The sequence below is a fragment of the Microtus oregoni genome, unplaced genomic scaffold (genome assembly GCF_018167655.1).
Source record: "Microtus oregoni isolate MIOR12 unplaced genomic scaffold, Mior012 000006F_ref0000085, whole genome shotgun sequence".
Taxonomy (NCBI): Eukaryota; Metazoa; Chordata; class Mammalia; order Rodentia; family Cricetidae; genus Microtus; species Microtus oregoni.
Genome location: NW_024543065.1, coordinates 43,103,368 through 43,125,418, shown reverse-complemented (window position 1 = coordinate 43,125,418; position 22,051 = coordinate 43,103,368). Strand labels below are relative to the sequence as shown.

Here is a 22,051-nt window from a genome sequence, read left to right as displayed (position 1 = left end):
CATCCTGGAGAGACAGTGGAAGTGGATGCAATGTTAAACGTATGGTTCTTGAACCTTGGTTTGCCCGGCTCTGTTGCTTGGGAGTGTTTCCCCCTTAGCAAACTAGCATCCTGGAGGGGACAAAGTGTCTGGTCAAATTATGAAGGACCAAATTGGTGAGGTACGCAAGTCCTCGTGAAGGATTATCTTCCTCCTGGAGTCTGTTGACCACCAACTCTGTACAGCCAAGACTGCCAGGAAGCTGCAGCCTCCAGCTTCCATGGCTGATGGAAATGGGTCTGCCCTAGAACTTTGGCTATCTAAGGACAGATCCTAGGAGATCTGTGCCCATCAGAGCTGGGAACAAGCAAGTCCCTGAGTACTACCAGACATCAGCCGAGCTCCACTGCTCCGCACCCTTCCTCTGGCAAGCAAATCTCTGAGAAAACCAAGTCTCTCTCCTTAGGGAGAACTAATGCCATGAAGATGAGGGATTGTGTAATGGTTGGTTTTAACTGTCAACTTGCCACAGCCCAGAGCCACTTGGAAGGGATTCTCAGGGTGGGACTGCCTAGATTAAGCAAGCCCATGCATTCTTGGGTGGTTGTCTTGGTTACCAGGAAGCCCTGCCCACTGTGGGTGGCACTGGTCCCTGAGTAGGGAATCCTGGATTGTATAGGCTTGGAAGTAATACATTGAGCACTGGCATTCCTTAATTCACTGTCCTCCATTCTCGACTGAGGATGCGACGTGACTAGCTACTTCAAGTTCACGCTGTCTAGACTTCCCCACGGGGATGGTGAACCAGATAAGTTCTTTGTCTTCTAAGTTGCTTTTTGTTGTTGTTTTTCGAGACAGGGTTTCTCTGTGTAGCCCTGGCTGTCCTAGAACTCACCAGGCTGGCCTTGAACTCTCAGGAGATTGCTTGCCTCTGCCTCCTGTGTGCTGGGGTGAAAGGCGGGAGTCACCACGTCCAGCTAAGAAGACATAGTGCTTTTGTTGAGTTTTGTTGCCAATCTTCCATGGAACTCCATCTCCAGCGTGTCTGATGTCCTCTTCTGACCTCTAAGGAACATGTTCTCTCTCTCTCTCTCTCTCTCTCTCTCTCTCTCTCTCTCTCTCTCTCTCTCTCACACACACACACACACACACACACACACACACAGAGGTTGTTGTTATCATCATCATCTCTCCACTTCTCATTGTAGGGGTCATTGTGGGAGTCATCGTGGGCATCCTCTTGCTTTTCATCCTTGTGGGCCTCCTGATTTTCTTCCTGAAGAGGAGGTGAGACTTGGAACAGGACTGGTGGTGGGTGTTTGGCTAGCGGGAGCCCAGAAGGGAAGATGAGGATCCCTGGTCCTGGGCTCAAGCTGGAGTTTTACATCCCAGTGTCTTTCTTCCAGAAGAAAGAGGAGCCAGCAGAAGAAAACGCCCAAGGATCTGGTGTTCAGGTGTGTTGGGTGGAGGGGAGCATCTGAGGAAATCACTGTCAGGTAAAGCAAGGGGGCATTTGCTGCTCCCTGGATAGGTCAGAGGGCAAACCAAGTCTCAGAGGGGATTGTGAGCTCCTGCAATGGGCCACAGCTAATTCCTGGAGATTCAGCCTAGAGTTAATTCTCCTTTTTTTCCTTTAAAAACTTTATTTATTATTCCTTGACAATTTCATACATATACACAATGTGATTTGATCATATTCAGCCTAATTTTGAATTTTATTTATTTTATGTGTGTTGGTAGAAGTTTCTGTCTAGCAAGCTGATCCCAAGTAACCACACAGAGGCTTAATATTAATTTTAAATACTTTGGCCAATAGCTCAGGCTTGTTACAAGCTAACTCTTACATTTAAATTAACCCATATTTCTTATCTATGAGTTGCCATGTGGCTTGGTACCTTTTCTTAGTACAGCATGCTCATCTTGCTTCTCCCTACATCTGCTGGCATCTCTGACTCTGCCCTTCTTCATCTCATCCTTAGTTTGGTTGTCCGTTCAATACTTCCTGCCTGTGTACAGTAGGATTACTCCACAGCATATGTGTATGTGTGTTTTGCCTGCATACATGTTTGTTTACTACATGGAGTCTTAGTACCTGAGGAGGGCAGAAGAGAGCATCAGATCCCATTAGAACTAGAGTTACATGCAGATGGCTGTGAGTGGCCATGAGGGTATGGGTGCTGGGGGATTGAACCTGAATCCTCTGGAAGAGCAGCCAATGCTCTTAACCACTGAGCCATCTCTCCAGTCCCCATCCTAACTGCTTTACATTTGTGTCTTTGTGTCCACACACTACACATGCATGTGAGGAGGTCAGGGGACTCTTGTGGGAGCTGGAGCTGGTTCTCTCTTTCCACATGTGGGTCTTGGGCATCTAACTCAACTTGTGTTCTAGCACCAGGAAGGGCTGAAGAGCAAGATAACATAGACTATGCTGTATATGTGGAGACAAACAGCGCAAGAAGAGAGGAGAAGAAGGTCGAGGAACACTCTAGACAGGGCATGACAACTAGAGGAGGGGCCCAGGCATGGTGGCGCACGCCTTTAATCCCAGCACTCAGGAACCAGAGGCAGGCAGATCTCTGTGAGTTCAAGGCCTGGTCTACAAAGTGAGTTCCAGGACAGCCTGGGCTGTGTCACAGAGAAACCCTGTTTTGAATCAACAGCAGCAACAGTAACAAGAACAACAAAACCAAAACAAAAAAGAAGAAAAGGATGATTCAGTCATGAAGCTACTTGCTGCCACACCTGATGACCGGAGTCCAGTCCTCACTGTGGACAGAAACATGACTCCCATAGCTGTTTACTAACCTACACACACACACACACCAGGGCGCACGCACACTTCCCTACCCACACCCCAACACACACCGAATAAAATGCGTAATAAAAAAAGCTGCTAGAGGGAAGCTGAAGCCAACTACGAACATGAGCAAAGAGCTGAGGAAGTCAGGAGGGCTTGGGACAGTTCCTGCTTCTGAGGAGGGGTGACACAGAGAGCTGAAAGGGCTCAGACAAGCTGGAGCGGGAAGGATAGAAACCTAGGCCTTGAGCGCCACCGTGTGTGCAAACAGCAGAAGTGACTACAGGCCGCCTTAAAAGAAAGACACACACAAAGAGAGTTTGTGCATCTAGGCTTCTGGGAAGGATTCGGGCAGCCTCAGGAAATTCTGTCAGGCTATGGGAAGGGTAGTTTTGCTTTCTGAAAGTTTCAGATAAAGAACAGATAAATGGCTGCAAGGTGGAGTTACTCTGGCTAGGACTGAGACCAGTCTCTGTACATGGGGTAAGGGCTCCCCCACTATGGGGACAGGCAGGTAGCAGCAGTCGGGGTGCTTAGGGCACACCGTGTATCTTTGAGATTGGGTGGTGTGAACACAGGGAAGGGTGTTAGGGAGCGATGCCAGAGAGGGGTCTGGTGGGGCTCGGCAGGTGGAGTCTTGCGGAAGACAGCAAGGATATCAATGTACTTCTGGGGGCGGGGGGGATAGGGTTTTCTGTTTAAGATTTTTATTAAGTTTTTTATGTGCAAGGGTGCTTTGCTGCATGCTTGTGCACCGTGTGTAATGCAGTACCTACAGAGGACAGAAAAGGGCGTCGGATCGCCCAGAACTGGAGTCGCCATGGCTGTGAGTCATTATGTGGGCGCTGGGAATCAAAGCTAGGCCCTCAGGAAGAGCAGCCAGTGCTCTTAGCCGCTGAGCCCTTTTGCTATCCCCATCTTCTTCCTTATTATACAGTGAATAATACTTCACTGTATGAATAGATCACATTTGGTTCATCCATTAATTTACTGATGGATGCTTGGTGCTGGCTCTTGTTCTATTAAATGTTTTAGATTACATTTAAGGTGTGCAAGCATGTGTGTGGTGTACACGTGCGTGAAAGCATGCGTGCGTGCCTGAGTGTGTGTGTGTGTGCGCGTGTGCGCGCGTCTGTGTGTGAAGGAGTTGGTTCTCTTTTCCATCATACGGGTCCTAGGGATCAAAGTCAGGTAGTCAATTTATCTATTAGTGACTTTGCCTGCTGAGCCATCTTGCTGGCCCTTGTCCTGTTTTAGAGGCAAGGTTTCATTATGTAGTTCAGGCTAGCCTTGAACTCTTGGTGCTCTTCCTGCCTCAATATCACAAACCCCGGGTTTCTATTGTGTATGACCATGCGTGGCCACTGATGGGCGCTTGTGTCGCTAGCACCTTGGTCCCCCTGTGAGCCACGCTGCCGTGAACGATGCTGAGCCGACGGCTTTGAGATTGTTCTTTCTTTGGTGGATTTAACCAACAGTGGCATTGCTGGATCAAAATCATGATGACTCACTATGTAGACCAGGCTAACCTCGAACTCACAGAGATCTGCCTGCATCTGCCTCCCAAATGCTCGGTGCTTCATTTACTTTTTTTATTTCGTGGAGTGTATGTGAGGCGTGGATGTGCGAAGACAACCCACGGGAGTCAGTTCTCTCATTCCAGCACGTGGCTACCAAGGATGGAACTCAAGCAATCCGGCTTTGTGTTAGGACCCTCTACCTGCTCAGACATCTTGCCAGCCTCAAGGTGCTTAAGGTCTTTATTTATTTTTTTATTTTTTTATTTTTTTACCTTTCTTCTCGCCGCAGCGTCCCAGGGGATATCCTAGCCAAAGACTTTGCTGACCACGTCAGGGTGAAGGAGAAGGACAGCAACTATGGATTTGCTGAGGAGTATCAGGTGGGTGAGAGCAGAGGCATCACGGCTGGTAACCCACGTGCCCCGGATTCCCAGGCCCTTCTGGGTTGAGCTTGAAAACTGAGCCATCTCACCTGCCCTTAACTGTTTGGATTTACTTATTTTTATCTTATGTGTAGGTGTTTTGCCTGCATGCATGTACATATACCATGCATATGCAATGACTACAGAGGCCATAAGAGGGCGCTGGATCCTCTGCAACTGATGGTTGTGAGCAGCCATGTGGGTGCTGGGAATTGAATCAAGGTCCTTTGTAAGAGCAGCCAGTTCTCTTAACCATCGAGCCATCTTCCCAGTTTCCGTGTGTGTGTGTGTGTGTGTGTGTGTGTGTGTGTGTGTGTGTGTGCCATTTGGGACTTTCTTAGGGATCACACTTAGTCCTTAGGCTTGATTCTGAGCACCTTTATCCAATGAGTCATCTTGCTGGCCTTTATAATTTATTTAGATTATAGTCACCTCCCTGTCCTCCTCTCTTGTCCTGTCCCCCCTCACTGGTGCTTATCTTTCCTTTTCCAAAGTCCCCCCTTTCTACTTCTCAACCACCGTGTGTGTGTGTGTGTGTGTGTGTGTGTGTGTGTGTGCGCATGCGTACTCATGGACCAATGAATTGTATTAGTGTTGTTCCCAGGAATCTGGGTGAGGGGTTACTGAGTAAAGCACAGCAGCAGTGGAGAAAACGTCTCTTCCTTATCCAGCAACCACCACCGCCTGTAGATCTTCTATAAGCCCCGTCTCCTCTTAGAGACAGGGTCTCACGTAGTCCAGGCTCTCCTGGAATGTGCTATACAGTTAGAGATGACTCTGAAGTTATGATCTTTCCCCCGCCCTCTGAAATGCTGGAACTGCAGGTGTGTTTCCCTGAACCTGGCTTATGCAGGGCCTTGGGCATGCTAAGCAAGCACTCTGCCAACCGAGCCAATTTCCCAGTTTACCTCTTTTTAGTCATGCAGAAACTGCCAAGTGGGTTTCTTTCCAACTCTCTGAAACCCTGAAACAATGACGGATATTTGTTTAAGCACAAGGACTCCCTGACACCTTATTCCTCAGGGCATCCGTCAGAGGAAGCCCCTAGCTGACCCTAAGTCCTCACAAGTATCCCCAACAAGGAAGCTCATATCCTTTCAATGTTTGTGAGTGCCACGAGTCTCAAGATTCGATGGATAGCCAGGCGGTGGTGGCGTATGCTTTTAATCTCAGCACTCAGGAGGCAGAGGCAGATAGATCTCTGGGAGTTCAAGGCCAGCCTGGTCTACAGAGCAAGTTCCAGGACAGCCAGGGTTACACAGAGAAACCCTGTCTTGAAGAAAACAAAAAAGAAAAGAAAAGAAAAGAGCCAACCAAACAGACAAACAACAAAAATATTCAATGGATGAACAGAGGAGGGCACGTGGAGTTGTGAGGGCATTGAGGAAAATTCAACACCTTGAACCTCTTCTCTCTCTCTCTGCCTCTAGCAATTGGCTCCGGAGGGCCAAGGCCAGTCTCAGACGACAGCACTGGCTCCAGAGAACACATCCAAGAACCGCTACAGGAATGTACTGCCCTGTGAGTGTTTGCCACCTGCATCTGCCTCCCCGTGGAGTCTGCCAGACCCCAGTCCTGCACTCTCTCTCTCTCTCTTGCTCTCTCTCCTTCCTCCTCCTCCCCCTTCCTCTTCCTCCTCCTCTTCTTCCTCCCCCTCCTCCTCCTCTTACTCCTCCTCCTCCTCCCCCCTTCTCCCCCCCCTCCTTCCCCCCCCTCCTCTGCTGCACTGTATGTGTGTGTGTTTTCATGCATGTGCATGCAGGTATGTGCGGATCTGTATGTGGAAGCCAGAAGTCTTCTTCAGTCACTAGCCACTTCTAATTTTGTATTTAAAAAATTTTTTATTCTGAGCCAGGTGGTGGTGGCACATGCCTTTAATCCCAGCACTCAGGAGGCAGAGGCAGGAGAATCTCTCTGAGTTCCAGACAAGCCTGGTCTACAAGAGCTAGTTCCAGGATAGGTTCCAAAGCTACAGAGAAACCTTGTCTCGAAAAAACAAAAACAAAACAAAACAACAAAAATTTGTTCTGTGTGTGTGTGTGTGTGTGTGTGTGTGTGTGTGTGTGTGTGAGAGAGAGAGAGAGAGAGAGAGAGAGAGAGAGAGAGAGAGAGAGAGGTTTGTATATGGACGCACCTGTGGAGACCAGAAGGTTTGGATTGACTGGAGCTGAGTTATAGGTGGGTGTGCACCCGCAACATAGGTGTTGGGAACTGAACCCAGGTCCTCTCAAGAACAGCAAATGCTCTTATCCACAGAGCCATCTCCCTGGCACCATGGGTTGGTTGTTTTTGCATTTTTTATTTATTTAGAGTGGTGGTGGTGGACATGCATACCACAGCCTGTTGTGGCGGTCAGAGGACAGCCGGTAGGAGTCAGCTCTCTTGTTCCACCATGTGGGGACCAGGATCAAACTCAGTTCATCAGGTTTGGTAGTACCTTGCTGAGCTATCTTGCTGGACCTAATTTTGGTTTTGTTGAGACAGGGTCCCAGTAGCCCAAGCTGACATCAAACTCACTGTGTAGTCAAAGATGATCTTTAACTCTGATCCTCCCACCTCTACCTCCCAAGTGCTTGGGTTACAGCTATCACAACATCTGGTTTTATGCAGCATTAGGGATCCAGCCCAGGACTTCTTGCAAGCCAGGCAAACACTCTACCTAGCAGCTGAGCCGCATAGCCAGCCCTGCCGTGCTTTTGGAAACAGCATTTTTCACTGATCTGGAACTCACCGAGTCTGGCTGGCCTGCAACCTGTGGTGTCCTCCTGTCTGCCCCGCCCCCCCAGGGCTGGAATTACAAGCCTACTCTCCCATGCCTGGCTTTTTGATATAAGTTTTGGGTCTGGAACTGAGGCCATATCTGTGCAACAAGCCATTTACCAGCCTAGCCCCCTCGCAGTCCTTCTTTGTTTGGTTGGCTTTTGCTTTTTGTTTTCTGAGACAAGGTTTCTCTGTTTAACAGTCCTGGCTGTACTGGCTCTCACTCTGCAGACCAAGATGGCCTTGATCTCACAGAGACCTGCCTGCCTCTGCCTCCTAAGGAGTGCTCCACCAATGCTTGGCTCTCCGAGCCCTGTTTTCATTGCTGATGCTGCTCTGTTCTCCTAGATGACTGGTCTCGGGTGCCCCTGAAGCCCCTTCATGAGGAACCAGGCTCCGACTATATCAACGCCAACTTCATGCCTGTAAGGTGGCAGTGGGGGGGGGGGGACACTTCGTGAGTCTGGAGAGATAAAGAGCTGAAGGGGGTGCTGGCCAACCGATGACCTCTCCTTGACACGCCTGCTTTCCTCAACTAGGGTCTCTGGAGCTCCAAGGAATTTATTGCAACCCAGGGTCCCCTGCCTCACACTGTGGGTGATTTCTGGCGTCTGGTGTGGGAACAGAAGAGCCACACTCTGGTCATGCTGACCAACTGCATGGAGTCTGGACGGGTGAGAAGAGATCTCTGTCCTGGTGCTAACCACTGAGCACCAACCCTTGACCCTGTCCTGCCTGAACTCTGACTTGGTGCAGTCCCTCTACACACCCCTGCATCTATCTCCAACAAGGAACCATCCCCTCCACTTTCGTAATGTGATCCATGTGTGTGCACGTGTGCGTGTGTGTGTGTGTGCATGATCCATGTTCTGCTGCTGTGAGTGACTGCCACAGATATAGAACAAAGGTTCATGTGTCTCATGCTTCTGGAGGATGGGAAGTTCAAGATCATGATGCTGGCACCTGGCGAGGGTCTTCCTGCATCACGACATGATGGAAAGTACCACGTGGTGAGGCACAGCCAGTGTGCTGGCTCAGTTCTTTCTCATCGTATACAATCATGAATATCATACTGAGGGCCCCTATGACTTCATCTAATCCTAGTGTCTTCCCATAGACCTCATCTCCAGATACTGTTTGCCTATGAATTTAGGAATGAGGCTCTCAGTTCACAAGTTTTTAGAAGAAGCACATTCAAACTATATCAAGGCTCCACAGACCTTGAGATGAAGGAACCCTCTTGGCTGGTGTGAATCTATTCGATCTGGCACCCCTGTGTCCTACGTTGTTGCCAGAGTAGCAAGCATATCCTCACCTTGACTAGAAGAATCATCAAAGAGACCAGTACTTGCTTAATATGCATGAAGGCCTAGGTTCAATTCCCAGCACCGTAGAAACCTATGAAGTGGCACAAACCTATACAATCCAGCACTCTGGAAGATAGAGGCAGGAGGACCATAAGTCAAGGTCATCTTTGACTTCAAATAAAGCCCAAGTAGGTCCTCTCAGGGGGAAAAAAACCAACATGAAAAGATGTCTTGTTCTCAGGGGTGGGGAGATGGCTCAGTGGGTAAGGGATTTAACACTGGAAGCACAAGGGCCGGAGCTTGGATCCTCAGACCTGCGTAAATGCCAAGTGAGCACAGTGACTCGCTTGTAATTCTAGCCCTCAGAAGGCAGAAAAATGGAGGCTCTGTACCAAGCTGGCCAGCCAGACTAGTCATAGTGTGCAAGCTCCCTGTCTCAGTGAGTACAGTGTAGAGTGTGGTTGCAAAAGTCTCGTGACAACAGTCTCAGGCATCCATACCCGTATGCACACACATGCGTGTTCATTCCCAGTGTGCTCACACACACGCACATGCCCCATTCTGCTTTCTGACTGTCCTGGTCTCCCTGCCCAGGTGAAGTGCGAGCATTACTGGCCTCTGGATGCGCAGCCCTGTACGCATGGGCAGTTGCAAGTGACGTTGATGAGTGAGGAGGTGAAGGAGAACTGGACAGTGAGGGATCTTCAGCTCTTCCATGTGAGTCCCTTCAGCCCTACCAAGAACACCTCAAGAGATCTCCCTGCAGTGTGTGGCCCAGAAACTCCCCCGTTAGGCATAGAAGCTTCTGGAGTCTCTACACTCTCCCTGCTCAGCCCTCATCTCCTTTCAGGTGGGAGAACAACAGACTCACTCTGTGCGCCAATTCCACTTCCTGGCCTGGCCAGATCATGGAGTTCCTTACTCCCCAGACCCTTTGCTGGATTTCCAAAAGGTGCTGCGGGAGTGGGTGGACCAAAGCATGGATGGGGGTCCTCCCATTGTACATTGCAGGTGAGTGTGACCCTGGAAGTCTCTCCATTGGAGAGTTCTGTTCCCTGTCCCCAGGGACTCTGAATCCATCACAGACATGCACACATACACATAATTAAAAGAAAAATATAATCTTTAAAAATCAATTAGGGGCTGGACATACGCCTGTGATCCCACACTTGGGAGGCAGAGGCAGGTGGATCAGCTTGGTCAGGAGAGTCAGAGAAGCCCTGTTTTGAAAAACCAAAGCCAAATCAATCAAACAACAACAACAACAACAAACCCCACACCAATTTGTTTAGGAGTTATTCCTGTGAATTTCAGCTCCAGACCTGTTATTAACTGCATGGCCCGAGTCACATGACTTCCTCAACTTTCACGTTGCCACCTGTGAGATGGGTGTGCGGATACATCCCATTTTTATGCTTGGAGCAGTGACGAGACCAAGCAGAGTTCACAGAACATGGAGGCAGAAACTGCTAGTCACTGTCATTGCCCCACAGTCCCCACTTAAACTGCGACTTGTTGCCGGGAGGTGGTGGTGCATGCCTTTAATCCCAGCACTCGGGAGGCAGAGGCAGGCGGATCTCTGTGAGTTCGAGACCAGCCTGGTCTACAAGAGCTAGTTCCAAAAACCACAGAGAAACCCTGTCTCAAAAAAGCAAAGCAAAACAAAACTAAACAAAAAACCCTGCGACTTGTTGAGTGTCACACCTTCTGGGTGCTCCAAAACCACTCCATCTCAGCTGCTAGAACTCCAGACTTCCCCTTCTTCTGGAGGCCTGACCCCTGTCTTGTCCCTTGCCTAGCGCTGGCGTGGGCCGGACGGGCACCCTCATTGCATTGGACGTCCTACTCCGACAGCTGGAGTGTGAGGGGCTGGTGGGCCCCTTCAGCTTCGTGAAGAAGATGAGAGAGAGCCGGCCATTGATGGTGCAGACAGAGGTGAGGGGCTCTAAGGGGGTGTGAGCATGGTGTGGGAATGAGGTACCCTTTGGGGGAGCATTCCTCATCTCTGTGCATCCCCCCCCCAGGCCCAGTACATATTCCTCCACCAATGCATCTTGAGGTTCCTCCAGAAGTCAGCCCCCTCCCTCATCCTAAGGGAGTCGATCTATGAGAATGTGCCAAACTTCATTTATGAGAATGTAGCTGCCATCAGACCCCATGAGTCCGAGGTCTCAGCTACTGGGTGCTGAGCCTACACACAGAAATAATCAGGCTGGATACGGACCCCTGCTGAAGCCCAGAATCCTGAACCTCCAGGAGAAGTGAGGTTTGGAGTCTCAGCCTCCCCAGCCCACTGGAAAGTCATCTCCTGTTGTCCAAGGACAGGATGGGACTGCTGTACTTCTGATTTGAGCCTTGTGGGAGCTGGGAGCCTAAGGACAGGGGCAACAAGGGATTTCCTGTTCTTTGAGTGGAGGTGGCTGTGGCTGGGGCATGCAGGGTCTCAAAGAAATGGACTGGAGCCTGGATTTAGAAGAAAGAATCAGGATCTGGAATTCTGCTACTTGAGGAACCAGGGCGGGCAGGTACCTGCCCCTCCCCCGATTATTTCAGAAATGGAATCAGTCTCCTTGAATCAGAGGCTGAAGGGAGCCCCTTTGCTTGTGGTCTCCGTGCACCCCCTGCCTGCACATTCTTTCCGTCCATATAATTTATTGAACTATTCTCCTCGAAGGTGGGTTTTTGTTTCTGGAGATAATATTGGGATAGAAGAGGGGGTTCCACACATTAAAACTGGAGCAAACACATGGAGGGAACGTGAAGAGCCCATTATACTCCATCACTCACTACAAAAGGATAGCTCAGCTTGCTTTGCAAGCTTGGGGACCTGAATTTGAGCCCCAGAACCCATGTGGAAAAATCTGGGTGTGGTGAGGCTTGCTTGTAATGGTAGAAGTGAGGAGGCAGAGGTGGACAGGTCCCTAGAGCTTGATGGCCAGCCAACCTAGCCTACTCGGTGTGTTCCGGGCCAGTGAGAATGTCTCTCAAGACAAGATAGACAGGGCCACTGTGTACTCAGCTGGAAAAGACCCTTCCTGTAAAGCGTGGTGACCTGAGGTCAGTCCCCAGGAGTGCACATGGTGGCTGGAGAGAGCCAATGCCTTCAAACTGTCTTTTGACCTCCACACGCCCACTCCCCCCCCCAAATAAATAAATGTAATTTAAGTTTTTAAAAGGTGGAGGGAAAACATGCAAAGTTGCCTTCTCACCTTCACACACATGAACGTGCACCACTATACACACGGTGCGCGCGCACACACATATACAGATTCGGATGGCCACGTCTTTCAAAGAGGGGTGAGGTACTAGACCTCTGTGTTGGCTGCAGCCAAGGATGTAAGGGATTGGTTAAGGGGAAGTGATGTCTGAGAGCAGAAATGCTGGAAGCTCCTATTCCTTGCCTTGAGAATCTGGGTAACTTAGTACTTGGTCTCCAGAGGAGCTTCTCATGGATCTTGAAACCAAGTGCTCTGGAATCCAGTTAATTGCATTGTAAAAAAGTCTGTTTTGTGTGTGTGTTGCGGGGGCTGGTGCTCACTGTAGATGTCCGATGACTTAGCCAGACGTCAGAACATTCTAGGGTACTAAGATCAACGTACGTGGGCGCCATGGTGGTTCTCGGGTGTGGCGGGCCGAGGGGCGGAGCAGGGCGTTCTCCTTTCTCCGGGGCAGAACACGCACGCACACATATGCACACATTCATACACGCGCGCGCGTTCACACACAGGGGCACAGGCACCAGCCTGGCTGGACTCAGCCGCGCCCCCACCCCGCCGAGCTAGATCAGCACACCGGAGAGCGCCATCCGCCCACGTGCTGGGGGCGGGGTCCCGGCAGCCCACCACTCGGCGCTTTCAGGAGGGTCCTATCCAGCCACCTAGCAGGTAGGAGCTGTGGGACCCTCTGACCAAGCCACATCCTCAGTTCTATTCGTAGAGGGACCGAGGTGTGTGGCAGGGGTAGGGGTGAGGGACTGGGTGGAGGGACGCTGACAAGAATCAACTCTGAGTAGCAGATTGAAGCCCTAACCTAGGAGATTGCTGTGTGGAGAGGAGAGACAGGTGTGGAGACAAAGAGAGAAGGTCGGTAGGCAGAAAGCAGAAAGAGAGAGAGAGAGAGAGAGAGAGAGAGAGAGAGAGAGAGAGAGAGAGACCGAGGCCAGACAACAGAGGGCAGCAGAGACGCGGGCGAGAGAAGGATGTGGGGGACAGAGTAGGGAAGATGTCCATCTGGGGTTTAGAGAGAAGTGAACGCCGACTAGGTCACGAGAACAGGTGTGAGGACAGAGTCGGGGTGCGCACGAGAGATTCGCGAGCAAGAGGATGTGGGTGCCCAACAGAGGTGCGGGGGCAGGTTCCCCACTTCACCAGCAAGAGCGGTGGTGCAAGGGGTCCGATGTGGAGGGAGAAGCCATTGGGGATGCACAGAGCACAGACCGCCCTCAACCACCCTCGCAGGGCCGCGGGATCCCTGTCCCGAGTCCCATGCACCGGCACCGCCCGGCCTTCGTTTCTGTGCGTCAGTCCCTCCCGTTGTCTTGGCAACAGGCTCGTTGCCCAGCAACCAGCCTTGCTATCACCCTGCCTGCAGCCTGGCGGTCTCTCTGGGCAACAGCGGTCTGCTGGTTCTCATGCCTGCCTTCGCCCACTTCCGGTTCAAGCCCTTGGGAAGGGCAAGGAAGGGGCAGAAGAGGTGGTTGGGGGATGCCTGCAGAGAGGGAGCGTCCCTTTGTGATGGAATTGGGTTCTCCCAAAGCCCGCCCTGGGCCTGGAAAGGCCGAGATTCATTCCCAATGTGCACCGAAAGTCTTTGATGCGCCGAAAGCTCAATGGATGCTTGGGGGTAGGAGTGGGGGGATAGGGTACTTGGGTACCTCTGCAGGAAACACCGCAGGAACCCGACGCCATGTTCCCGGAGCCCCCTACCCCTGGCTCTCCTTCGCCTGAGACACCTCCAGACTCCAGCCGCATCAGGCAGGGTGCAGGTGAGAGAAACCTAGGCTAGCCCAAGAGGAAAACCCCCGCGGGATCCCTAGGGGCGGGACTCAGATGCAAAGACTCGGGTTGGTGAACTGGAAAATCCGGCAGGGATCATGGGTCAGAATCCCAGAGTAGACTCTGAACTGCTGAAAAGGAAAGACAGGTCTGAGAGGAAAACCAGAAGCGGATCAAGGGTGGGGCATGGAATGGGATCATAAATGGGTGAATGGAAACCGAGACCCGGGAGCGAGCAAAGAAGCGTCTTCTAAAAGCAATAGGAGTTAAGCGAACATCAAAATGTGTGTATAGACGTCACTACTGTAAGCAAGCAAGCAAGCAAACAAACAAACAACAAAAAGATAGCAAATCATGTCAGCGTGGGTTAGAGCATCAACTGGGTTTTATAGGAGAGACTGGTTGGAAGGTAAACATGGGATTAAAATGGGACAGAATTGGCTGGAGTGGCATCCAGGCTAAGATTCAAGCTGTCACAGGGAGTCAAGGCTGAGCTAGCCAGCCGACTTCCCAGAGCTTCGATGCATCTTGTGTCCATCCTTCTGCAGTGCCTGCCTGGGTCCTGGCCACCATCGTACTGGGCTCAGGCCTCCTGATCTTCAGCAGCTGTTTCTGTCTCTACCGGAAGCGCTGTCGGAGACGGATGGGCAAGAAGAGCCAGGCCCAAGCCCAAGTCCACCTTCAGGAAGTGAAAGAGCTGGGCCGGAGTTACATAGATAAGGTGTGACACGGACAGCTTCTTGACCCTTTCTTTTGCACACCCGGCTGCCCCCAATGTCCCCAGCTGTCCTCTATCTTTGGTCCCTCCACTTCTTAATCCCATTTTGTCCACTGGATTCTGGGGACCAGAGCTTGTAACTGTCCACAAAAACTCTCCAGTCTGAGCTGGGTGTGATGGTGTACATGTGCAATCCCAGCACTTGGGAGGCTGAGGCAGTAGGGTTGCCGTGAGTTCAAAATGAACCGAAGCTATATAGTGCCTGCAACGCCAGCCTGGGCTAAAAAGTGAGACCTTGCCTCACAAAACAAAACAGGACTGAGAAGCTGGCTCAGTGGTTAAGAGCACTTGCTACTCTTACAAAGGACACAGGTTCGGTTCCCAGAACCCACATGGTGGCTCCCAACCATCTGTAAGCATAGTTCTAGGAGAACCAACACCCTCTTCTGACTTCTGTGGGTGCCAGGTACATATGTGATACACATACATACGTGTGGGCAAAACACTAATACACATAAAGTAAATAAATCTATAAAACAAAACCAAATAAACAAATGAAAAAACCAGTAGGCAACGTGGTTGCTAAGCAAGCATACAGACCATAGTTCTGATCCCTTACCCACCCAAAAGCTGGGCGTGGCCATGCATGCCTATAGCTCCAGCAGTGGGGGTGGAGAGGGAGTAGAAACAGGTATATTCCTGGAACTTCATGACCAGCCTGTCTAGGAGAAATGGTAAACTTTAGCTTGAGTGAGAGACCCTGTCTCAAAAAGTAAGGTAGAGAGTAAGAGAGGAAGACACCCTCTGACCTCTGACCTTCACACACGTGCACAGGAATAGATGAGTATAGCAACATACACAGGCGTGCACACACACACACACACACACACACACACACACACACACCTATTTACAGCCATGCTGCCCTAAATATTCTGGAGAAGTGACTTACTTAGGATGTTGTCATAAGCAGGGCACAACAGACATTGTGGTATGAACAGCCCTAGAGTCAGAGGAAGTTTCCTGATGACTTCTATGGCTAGACCAGAACGACAGAGTTCGCTGAGAGCCAGGACAAGAGCATTCCGGTCAAAGGAAGAGCAGGTGTTGAGGACGGCTTACTGGGTCTTGAGGTGAAGCAATGGAGAGTTGTTCACAGTGTCCCATAGTGGGGCATCTGGAAGACTGAGCATTCTCCACGTAAGGAGGTGTTTGCCCAAGACAGGGACAGGGTCCTGGGAATGTAGCTCAACAGCCAAGCATTTTCCTGGCCATATGAAGCCCTGGATTCAATCCCCGGCACCACATAAGGCGTGGTAGTGTACCCCAGTAATCCCAGATCTTGGGAGGCGGGGCAGGAGGATCCAGAAATTCAAGGTTATCCGTGGTTACACGGCAAGTTGGAGGCTAACATGAGCTATATGACAGCATGTCTGAGAGAGAGAGAGATCAGCATATATGTCATGAATGCACACCAATGGACACACACACACACATCGAGGACTTAGGGGGTATGGAGAGTGGTAAAGAGCACTTGTTCCTCTTCCAGAGGACCACGTTCTGTCCCCAGTGCCCACGTAGGACCATGCTCTGTCCCCAGTGCCCACGTAGGACCATGCTGTCCCCAGTGCCCACGTAGGACCACGCTCTGTCCTCAGTGCCCATGTAGGACCACGTTCTGTCCCCAGTGCCCACGTAGGACCACGCTCTGTCCCCAGTGCCCACGTAGGACCACGCTCTTTCCCCAGTGCCCATGTAGGACCACGTTCTGTCCCCAGTGCCCACGTAGGACCACGCTCTGTCCCCAGTGCCATGTAGGACCACGTTCTGTCCCCAGTGCCCATGTAGGATGGCTCCCAACCACCTACAACATCTCCAGGGTATCCAATACCTCTCACCCCCATGGGCAGCTGCACTCACATGCACGTATTCACATGAAGACACACGCCTACACACAACTTAAGATATAAAAAATCAATATTAAAAAAATGAATAGACTTTGGTAGAATCTGAATATTATGCCCCCAAGGGCAGAGTGGAATTCAGGCCAGGCAGTCTTGGGTTTCCAACCCTGGGGACCATTTTTTCGTCTGTGTGACCTTGAGAGCTACATCTGCGGTTCGTGGTAATTAACTCATGTTTCTCCTCCTTTCACAACAAGTAGATGTTGTTATAATTATTACCTAGAAGGATTCTTTTTGGGATCCTGGAACCCACTCTCCATTTCTGTTCCTTAAATCAGTGATTTCAAAGGCCATGTATGTCAGAATCACCTCCAACTTTGTTGAAATGTAAATTTTGGATGGAATTCACACAGACCTCATGAATCAGAACCCCTAATGAGGTGACCTCGATATTTTACCACTAGTCTCTGATGGATACTAGACTTTGAGAGTCTATGGTGGGTTAAAAAAACCCTTATATACTAAATGCTAAGCACGTGGTAAATATACCATTTTTCCTGTGGCAAGATGATGGTGGTAATTTGTACTGTTATCCCAGTACATTCATAAGAAACAGTCCCAGACTGTGTCTCACTGTCGGTTCCTATAGCAGACATCACTAATCAAATGCTGACAGATATGTTGCCTTTGTAACCATATCTTGTTCCAGACATTACTAATCAAATACTGTTTAGACAAGAGGGAGGGGTCCGTGAGCCTCTTGACGTTTCTGAGCCTGGAGGGTGCTAGTTTCCAGAGAAGATTCCATCAAGAAGTCCCTGGTTTTTTAGGTTCAGCCTGAAATAGAGGAGCTGGATCCCTCACCATCCATGCCAGGCCAGCAGGTACCAGACAAGCACCAGCTAGGACGACTGCAGTATTCATTGGATTATGACTTCCAGACGGGTCAGGTGGGTGTGAAGGAGGGCAAATGCTTTGGAAGGGGAGACCCTGGGTGGGAGGCTGGACTAGAGTCCTTCTTCTGTGTCTGGGCCCTGCAGCTCCTGGTGGGCATCCTGCAAGCTGAAGGGCTGGCGGCGTTGGACCTAGGAGGTTCTTCAGACCCCTATGTTAGCGTCTATCTGCTGCCAGACAAGCGGAGGCGACATGAGACCAAGGTGCATCGGCAGACCCTGAATCCACACTTTGAGGAAACCTTTGCCTTCAAGGTGAGTTCCTGTTGCCATCACCCCATGGTCCTCAGCCTACCCCTCGACCCTGGAATGCTAAGGACTGACCCCTTCCGCTCTCCCTGGAAGAAGATACAGCTCAGGTAGCAGCTGCCTGTGTGTATAGGCAGTGGGAGGCGGTTCCTCGGGACCTGGAGTTGTCCCCGGGAACACTGCAGTGCCTGGGCTGTCTGTGACTTGATCCTTGTCCATTCACGTGAGTTTTCTTCTGCCCATCCCTGTACTTTACTGAGGTCCCTGGAACCTCACTGCCCATGTTATGGGGTATTTGTACACTGTGTGAAGATATGTCACTGTGGTTGGTTTAATAAAGAGCTGGATGGCCAATAGCTAGGCGGGAAGAGATTGGGGAAGACTTCTGGGGACAGAGAAGGCTCTGGGAAAAAGAAAGGCAGAGTCGCCAGCCAGACATGGAGATGAAACAAAAGGTGCAAGCTAACATCAGATGGCAGAAAGCAGATTAATACAAATGGGGTTAATTTAAGTTGTAAGATGTAAATGGAGCTACATGTTTGTTTCCCGGCTGCCCAGACCTGAATAATCACACAGACACTATATTAATTAATATTGACTGTTTGGTCAATAGCTTAGACATATTCCTAGCTAACTCTTACATCTTAAATTGACCCATTTCTATTAATCTGTGTATCACCATGAGGCTGTGGCCTACTGGTAAGGTTCCGGTGTCCTTCTCCTTCAGCAGCTACATGGCATCTCTGTGACTCTGCCTACCCTCTGCCTCTTCCAGTCTGGTTATATTCTGCCCTGCCATAGGCCAAACCAGCTTCTTTATTAACCAATGGTAATAAAATATATTCATAGCATACAGAGGGGGGAATACCACATCAGTAAGAGCTTGTTGAGACTAGCCTGAGCTAAAGGCCAAGCTTTCATAATTAATAAGAAGTCTCTGTGTAGCTAGTTGGGAGCTGGCAGCCCAAAGGAAACTGTCTACAGCCCCACTCCACTTCCACCTGAATATTCTATCCCCCACACCCTCTCTCCCTGGCTTCCTATCCTGCCCCCCTGTATTCCCTTCCTCCAGGTGCCGTATGTGGAACTGGGAGGCAGAGTGCTGGTCATGGCAGTATACGATTTCGATCGCTTCTCCCGCAATGATGCCATTGGGGAGGTGCGGGTGCCCATGAGTTCAGTGAACCTGGGCCGGCCGGTGCAGGCCTGGAGAGAGCTGCAGACGGCTCCCAAAGAGGAGGTGAGCGTGCGTGACCCCGCCCATCCCTACTCTGGACCAATCAGATAACAGGCTTTCGAGAGGGCGAACTAGCTGGCTCCACCTCCCTGGTGCCTGACTCTGGAGCATTCCATTCCAAGGCCAGCAGCCGAGGGGCCGATTTGGGTGATAGGTTCCATTCTCCTTTTAGCAGGAGAAACTGGGGGACATCTGCTTCTCTCTCCGCTATGTCCCCACGGCCGGAAAACTGACCGTCATTGTTCTGGAAGCTAAAAACCTGAAGAAGATGGATGTAGGAGGACTCTCAGGTGTGTGCAAAACAAAAAATGGTGTGTGTGTGTGTGTGTGTGTGTGTGTGTGTGTGTATGTGAGTGAGTGTTAGGGTTTATACTGCTGTGATAAAGACTATGATTTTTAAAAAAAAATGGGGAAGAAAACGTTTAATCTTACAGCTTTATTTTGTGACATTCGATCACTGACAGAAGTCAGGGCAGGAACTCAAGGAAGGCAGGAACCCGGAGGTAGGAGCTGCTGCAGATGGGCAGAAAGGAGTTCAGCTTCCTGGCTTTCTCCCCATGGCTTTCTCAGCTTGCTTCTTATACATCTGGGACCATTTGTCCAGGGTTGACACTACCCACAGTGGGAAAGGTCCTCACATCAACCCCTAATTAGGAAACTACCTCCTGCCTGCAGGCAACATCATGAAGGCATTTTCTCGTTTTTGGTTCACTCTTCTCAGATAACTCTAACTTGTATCGATTTGATAACAAAACAACAACCATGACAAGCACCAATCAGGACAGGGGGTGTGTTTTTGACTAGTGGTTCTGATAGCTTCTTGATCTGGGAGGTCCCTTAGGGGATAGCAGAACCCATACTGCTGTGGGATACAGAACTGATCCTATCCAGAAAAGGGACACCTGAGGGGTACATGGGGTGATTCTATCTGGGTCCAAAAGAGATTCTTCAAGGCTTCCACACAGCCTGATCCCATGAGCCCAGCAGTGCGGAGTTAAAGGATGCCTTTCTTTGCCCCAGATCCCTATGTGAAGGTGCACCTGCTTCAGGGAGGCAAAAAGGTTCGGAAGAAGAAAACCACCATTAAGAAGAACACCCTGAACCCCTATTATAACGAGGCCTTCAGCTTCGAGGTGCCCTGTGACCAAGTGCAGGTGAGTGCAGCCATGTCCCTGATTTTACTGAGACGGCTCCACCACGGGAACCCCCAAGGATGGTAGTGGCAAAGGGAAAGAGGCCTGGGCATCAGTGAAGAACCAGCCCTAAGGTCTGAGGTCATACTTTTCGTCTCCATTTCCTCCTCTGGAGACCAGGAGGCCTGGCCTTAGAACCTGGCCTTGGGCATGCTTTCCCCTAAGCAAGACATGCATGTGTGGACAGTAAATGCGTGTCCCCAGCAAGGCCCGCCCCCAACAAACTTAGACCTTCTAGTTCCTATTTTAAAGTCTTTGGATCACCGCACCCATATCAAGGACTTGCATGTTTGCCCCTCTTCTGAGTCCTGATCTCTAAGGAGGCCCTACCAAGCTCTGGGCCATGGGTGTTGTGGGTTTATCTCTGTAGAAGTTGGGTGTTATGGCACATGCCTTTGATCCCAGCACTCCGTAGAGGCCAAGCTGCTCTACATAGCAAGTTCTAGACCAGGCACGGCTACATAGTAAGACCCTGTCTAAAACAGGAAAAAAAGGAAGGAAGGAAGAATTTACTTTTCAAAGGAACAAAAATTCCTGGGTACCATTTTGTCTTTTCCAATTGCCACTCCTCCCTGCCCCAAACTCCCGTGGCAATGTCCCTACATAGCCTGATCACAGGGAATGTCCTTGGCATGACCCCTACACCTTTCCCTATGCCTCCTTCCTTTCTCACCCTCTCCAGAAAGTCCAGGTGGAGCTGACTGTATTGGACTATGACAAGCTGGGAAAGAATGAGGCCATCGGGAGAGTGGCAGTGGGTGCAGCCGTTGGTGGGGCTGGCCTACGGCACTGGGCTGACATGTTGGCCAACCCCAGGCGGCCCATTGCCCAGTGGCACTCGCTGCGGCCCCCTGACCGATCCAGGCCAATGGTTGCGCCCTGATCCCTATATCAGGAAAGCACCAGACCAGATCCCTCGCTCCCAGCCCCTACACTTCTCCCCACAAGCCTCTCCAGACATTGCATCTGTTCCTACCTCCACACAGGAAATATTTCTAACTTCCAGCACCACTCCCATGCCCCGAAACCACAGTGATCCTGCAGGGAGGTGGTTAAGTCTGGCATCCCCTGCCCCAGGATCCTACCCTCTGCTTTGACAATCAGCTGCGAGGCCTGTTATCTCCTTTCTCCCAGTCTCTTAGCTCTTCCCACACAGCTTAACCCCTGTGCACTGCTCCTGGGGCCAAATAAATACTCAGCAGCTTGGCGACTCAGCCCCAGTGTTCCTTGATGTGCGTACGGAGGGGAAGGAGGGCAGGACCCAGTGGCTGGAACCAAGAACGACGCTGGCCTCCCAGCCCAAGGGCATGCCAGGTCGGATTAACACTGAACACCTTGGACACCCACCCAGGGAAACCCACCCACCTACCACTAACCCATTCATATACTTATCCATTCTTTCTCTGAACCTCGGTTTCCTCATAAGAAGAAAAAACTTGTGATGATGATAATACCTATGGTGTGGCTGCTGTGAGGGGTCAGGGAGAACCCCCTTACAGTAAATTAATTAGTCCATGTGCTCACCAGCCAGGTAAAGGTTGGACCACTGAGCTACACCCCAGCCCCTCACTGGGGGATTCTAGGCAGGGGCTCTACCACTGAGCCACACCCCAACCCCTCACTGGGGGATTCTAGGCAGGGGCTCTACCACTGAGCCACACCCCCAGCCCCTCACTGGGTGATTCTAGGGAATCACTTTACTATTCATCCTCAACCTTAGTCATCTTTTTAACCTAAGTTTCCCAGCCTCTACTTAAACTCATGAGCTCAGACTTTGCTCCTCATGACTTACTCTTATCAAGGAAACAAAGTAGGTAGGTTTCCAACCGAAATCTTCAGAAAGCCCATGACCTGAAGTCTCAAGAGCTCACCTCCATTCTACACTGAAATCTCTGGAAAATCTACGGCCACACCACCCTCAAAGGCCCGACCTTACCTGTGATACTTGAGGAAGAGCTGATGGTACCCTTCCCCTCCCTCTTTCAACACATGTTGTTTCCCATCGTATTTCTGGG

The 22,051-nt window shown here is 50.6% G+C and overlaps 2 protein-coding genes across 6 annotated transcripts in view; both read left to right on the top strand.

The window, feature by feature from the left end:
- The window catches only part of Ptprh (protein tyrosine phosphatase receptor type H), a 36,884-nt gene extending 25,347 nt beyond the window's left edge, over positions 1-11,537 (top strand). For 2 of the 3 annotated variants that reach the window (XM_041655010.1, XM_041655012.1), the window contains 10 exons: positions 1,188-1,266; positions 1,386-1,433; positions 4,589-4,679; positions 6,152-6,242; positions 7,830-7,906; positions 8,021-8,155; positions 9,383-9,505; positions 9,639-9,799; positions 10,588-10,723; positions 10,813-11,537. In XM_041655010.1, the coding sequence (XP_041510944.1) occupies positions 1,188-1,266; positions 1,386-1,433; positions 4,589-4,679; positions 6,152-6,242; positions 7,830-7,906; positions 8,021-8,155; positions 9,383-9,505; positions 9,639-9,799; positions 10,588-10,723; positions 10,813-10,977 (1,106 nt within the window). In that variant the 3' untranslated portion in view covers positions 10,978-11,537. The remainder of the gene's footprint in view (positions 1-1,187; positions 1,267-1,385; positions 1,434-4,588; positions 4,680-6,151; positions 6,243-7,829; positions 7,907-8,020; positions 8,156-9,382; positions 9,506-9,638; positions 9,800-10,587; positions 10,724-10,812) is intronic. The other variant, XM_041655011.1, reaches the window with a different exon arrangement.
- Positions 11,538-12,401: 864 nt separating this feature from the next.
- Syt5 (synaptotagmin 5) lies at positions 12,402-21,243 on the top strand. 3 transcript variants are annotated; one of them, XM_041653882.1, is made up of 9 exons: positions 12,402-12,672; positions 13,635-13,772; positions 14,331-14,503; positions 17,235-17,354; positions 17,445-17,612; positions 18,679-18,846; positions 19,019-19,133; positions 19,864-19,997; positions 20,719-21,243. In XM_041653882.1, the coding sequence occupies exons 2-9, from the start codon at positions 13,694-13,696 to the stop codon at positions 20,917-20,919; spliced, it is 1,158 nt and encodes a 385-aa protein (XP_041509816.1). In that variant the 5' UTR covers positions 12,402-12,672; positions 13,635-13,693; the 3' UTR covers positions 20,920-21,243. The 3 variants fall into 3 exon arrangements, with proteins under 3 accessions (XP_041509816.1, XP_041509815.1, XP_041509814.1); XM_041653881.1 differs by having other exon boundaries at positions 12,403-12,672; positions 13,670-13,772; positions 19,016-19,133; XM_041653880.1 differs by having other exon boundaries at positions 12,404-12,672; positions 19,016-19,133.
- The last annotated feature ends 808 nt before the right edge of the window (positions 21,244-22,051 follow it).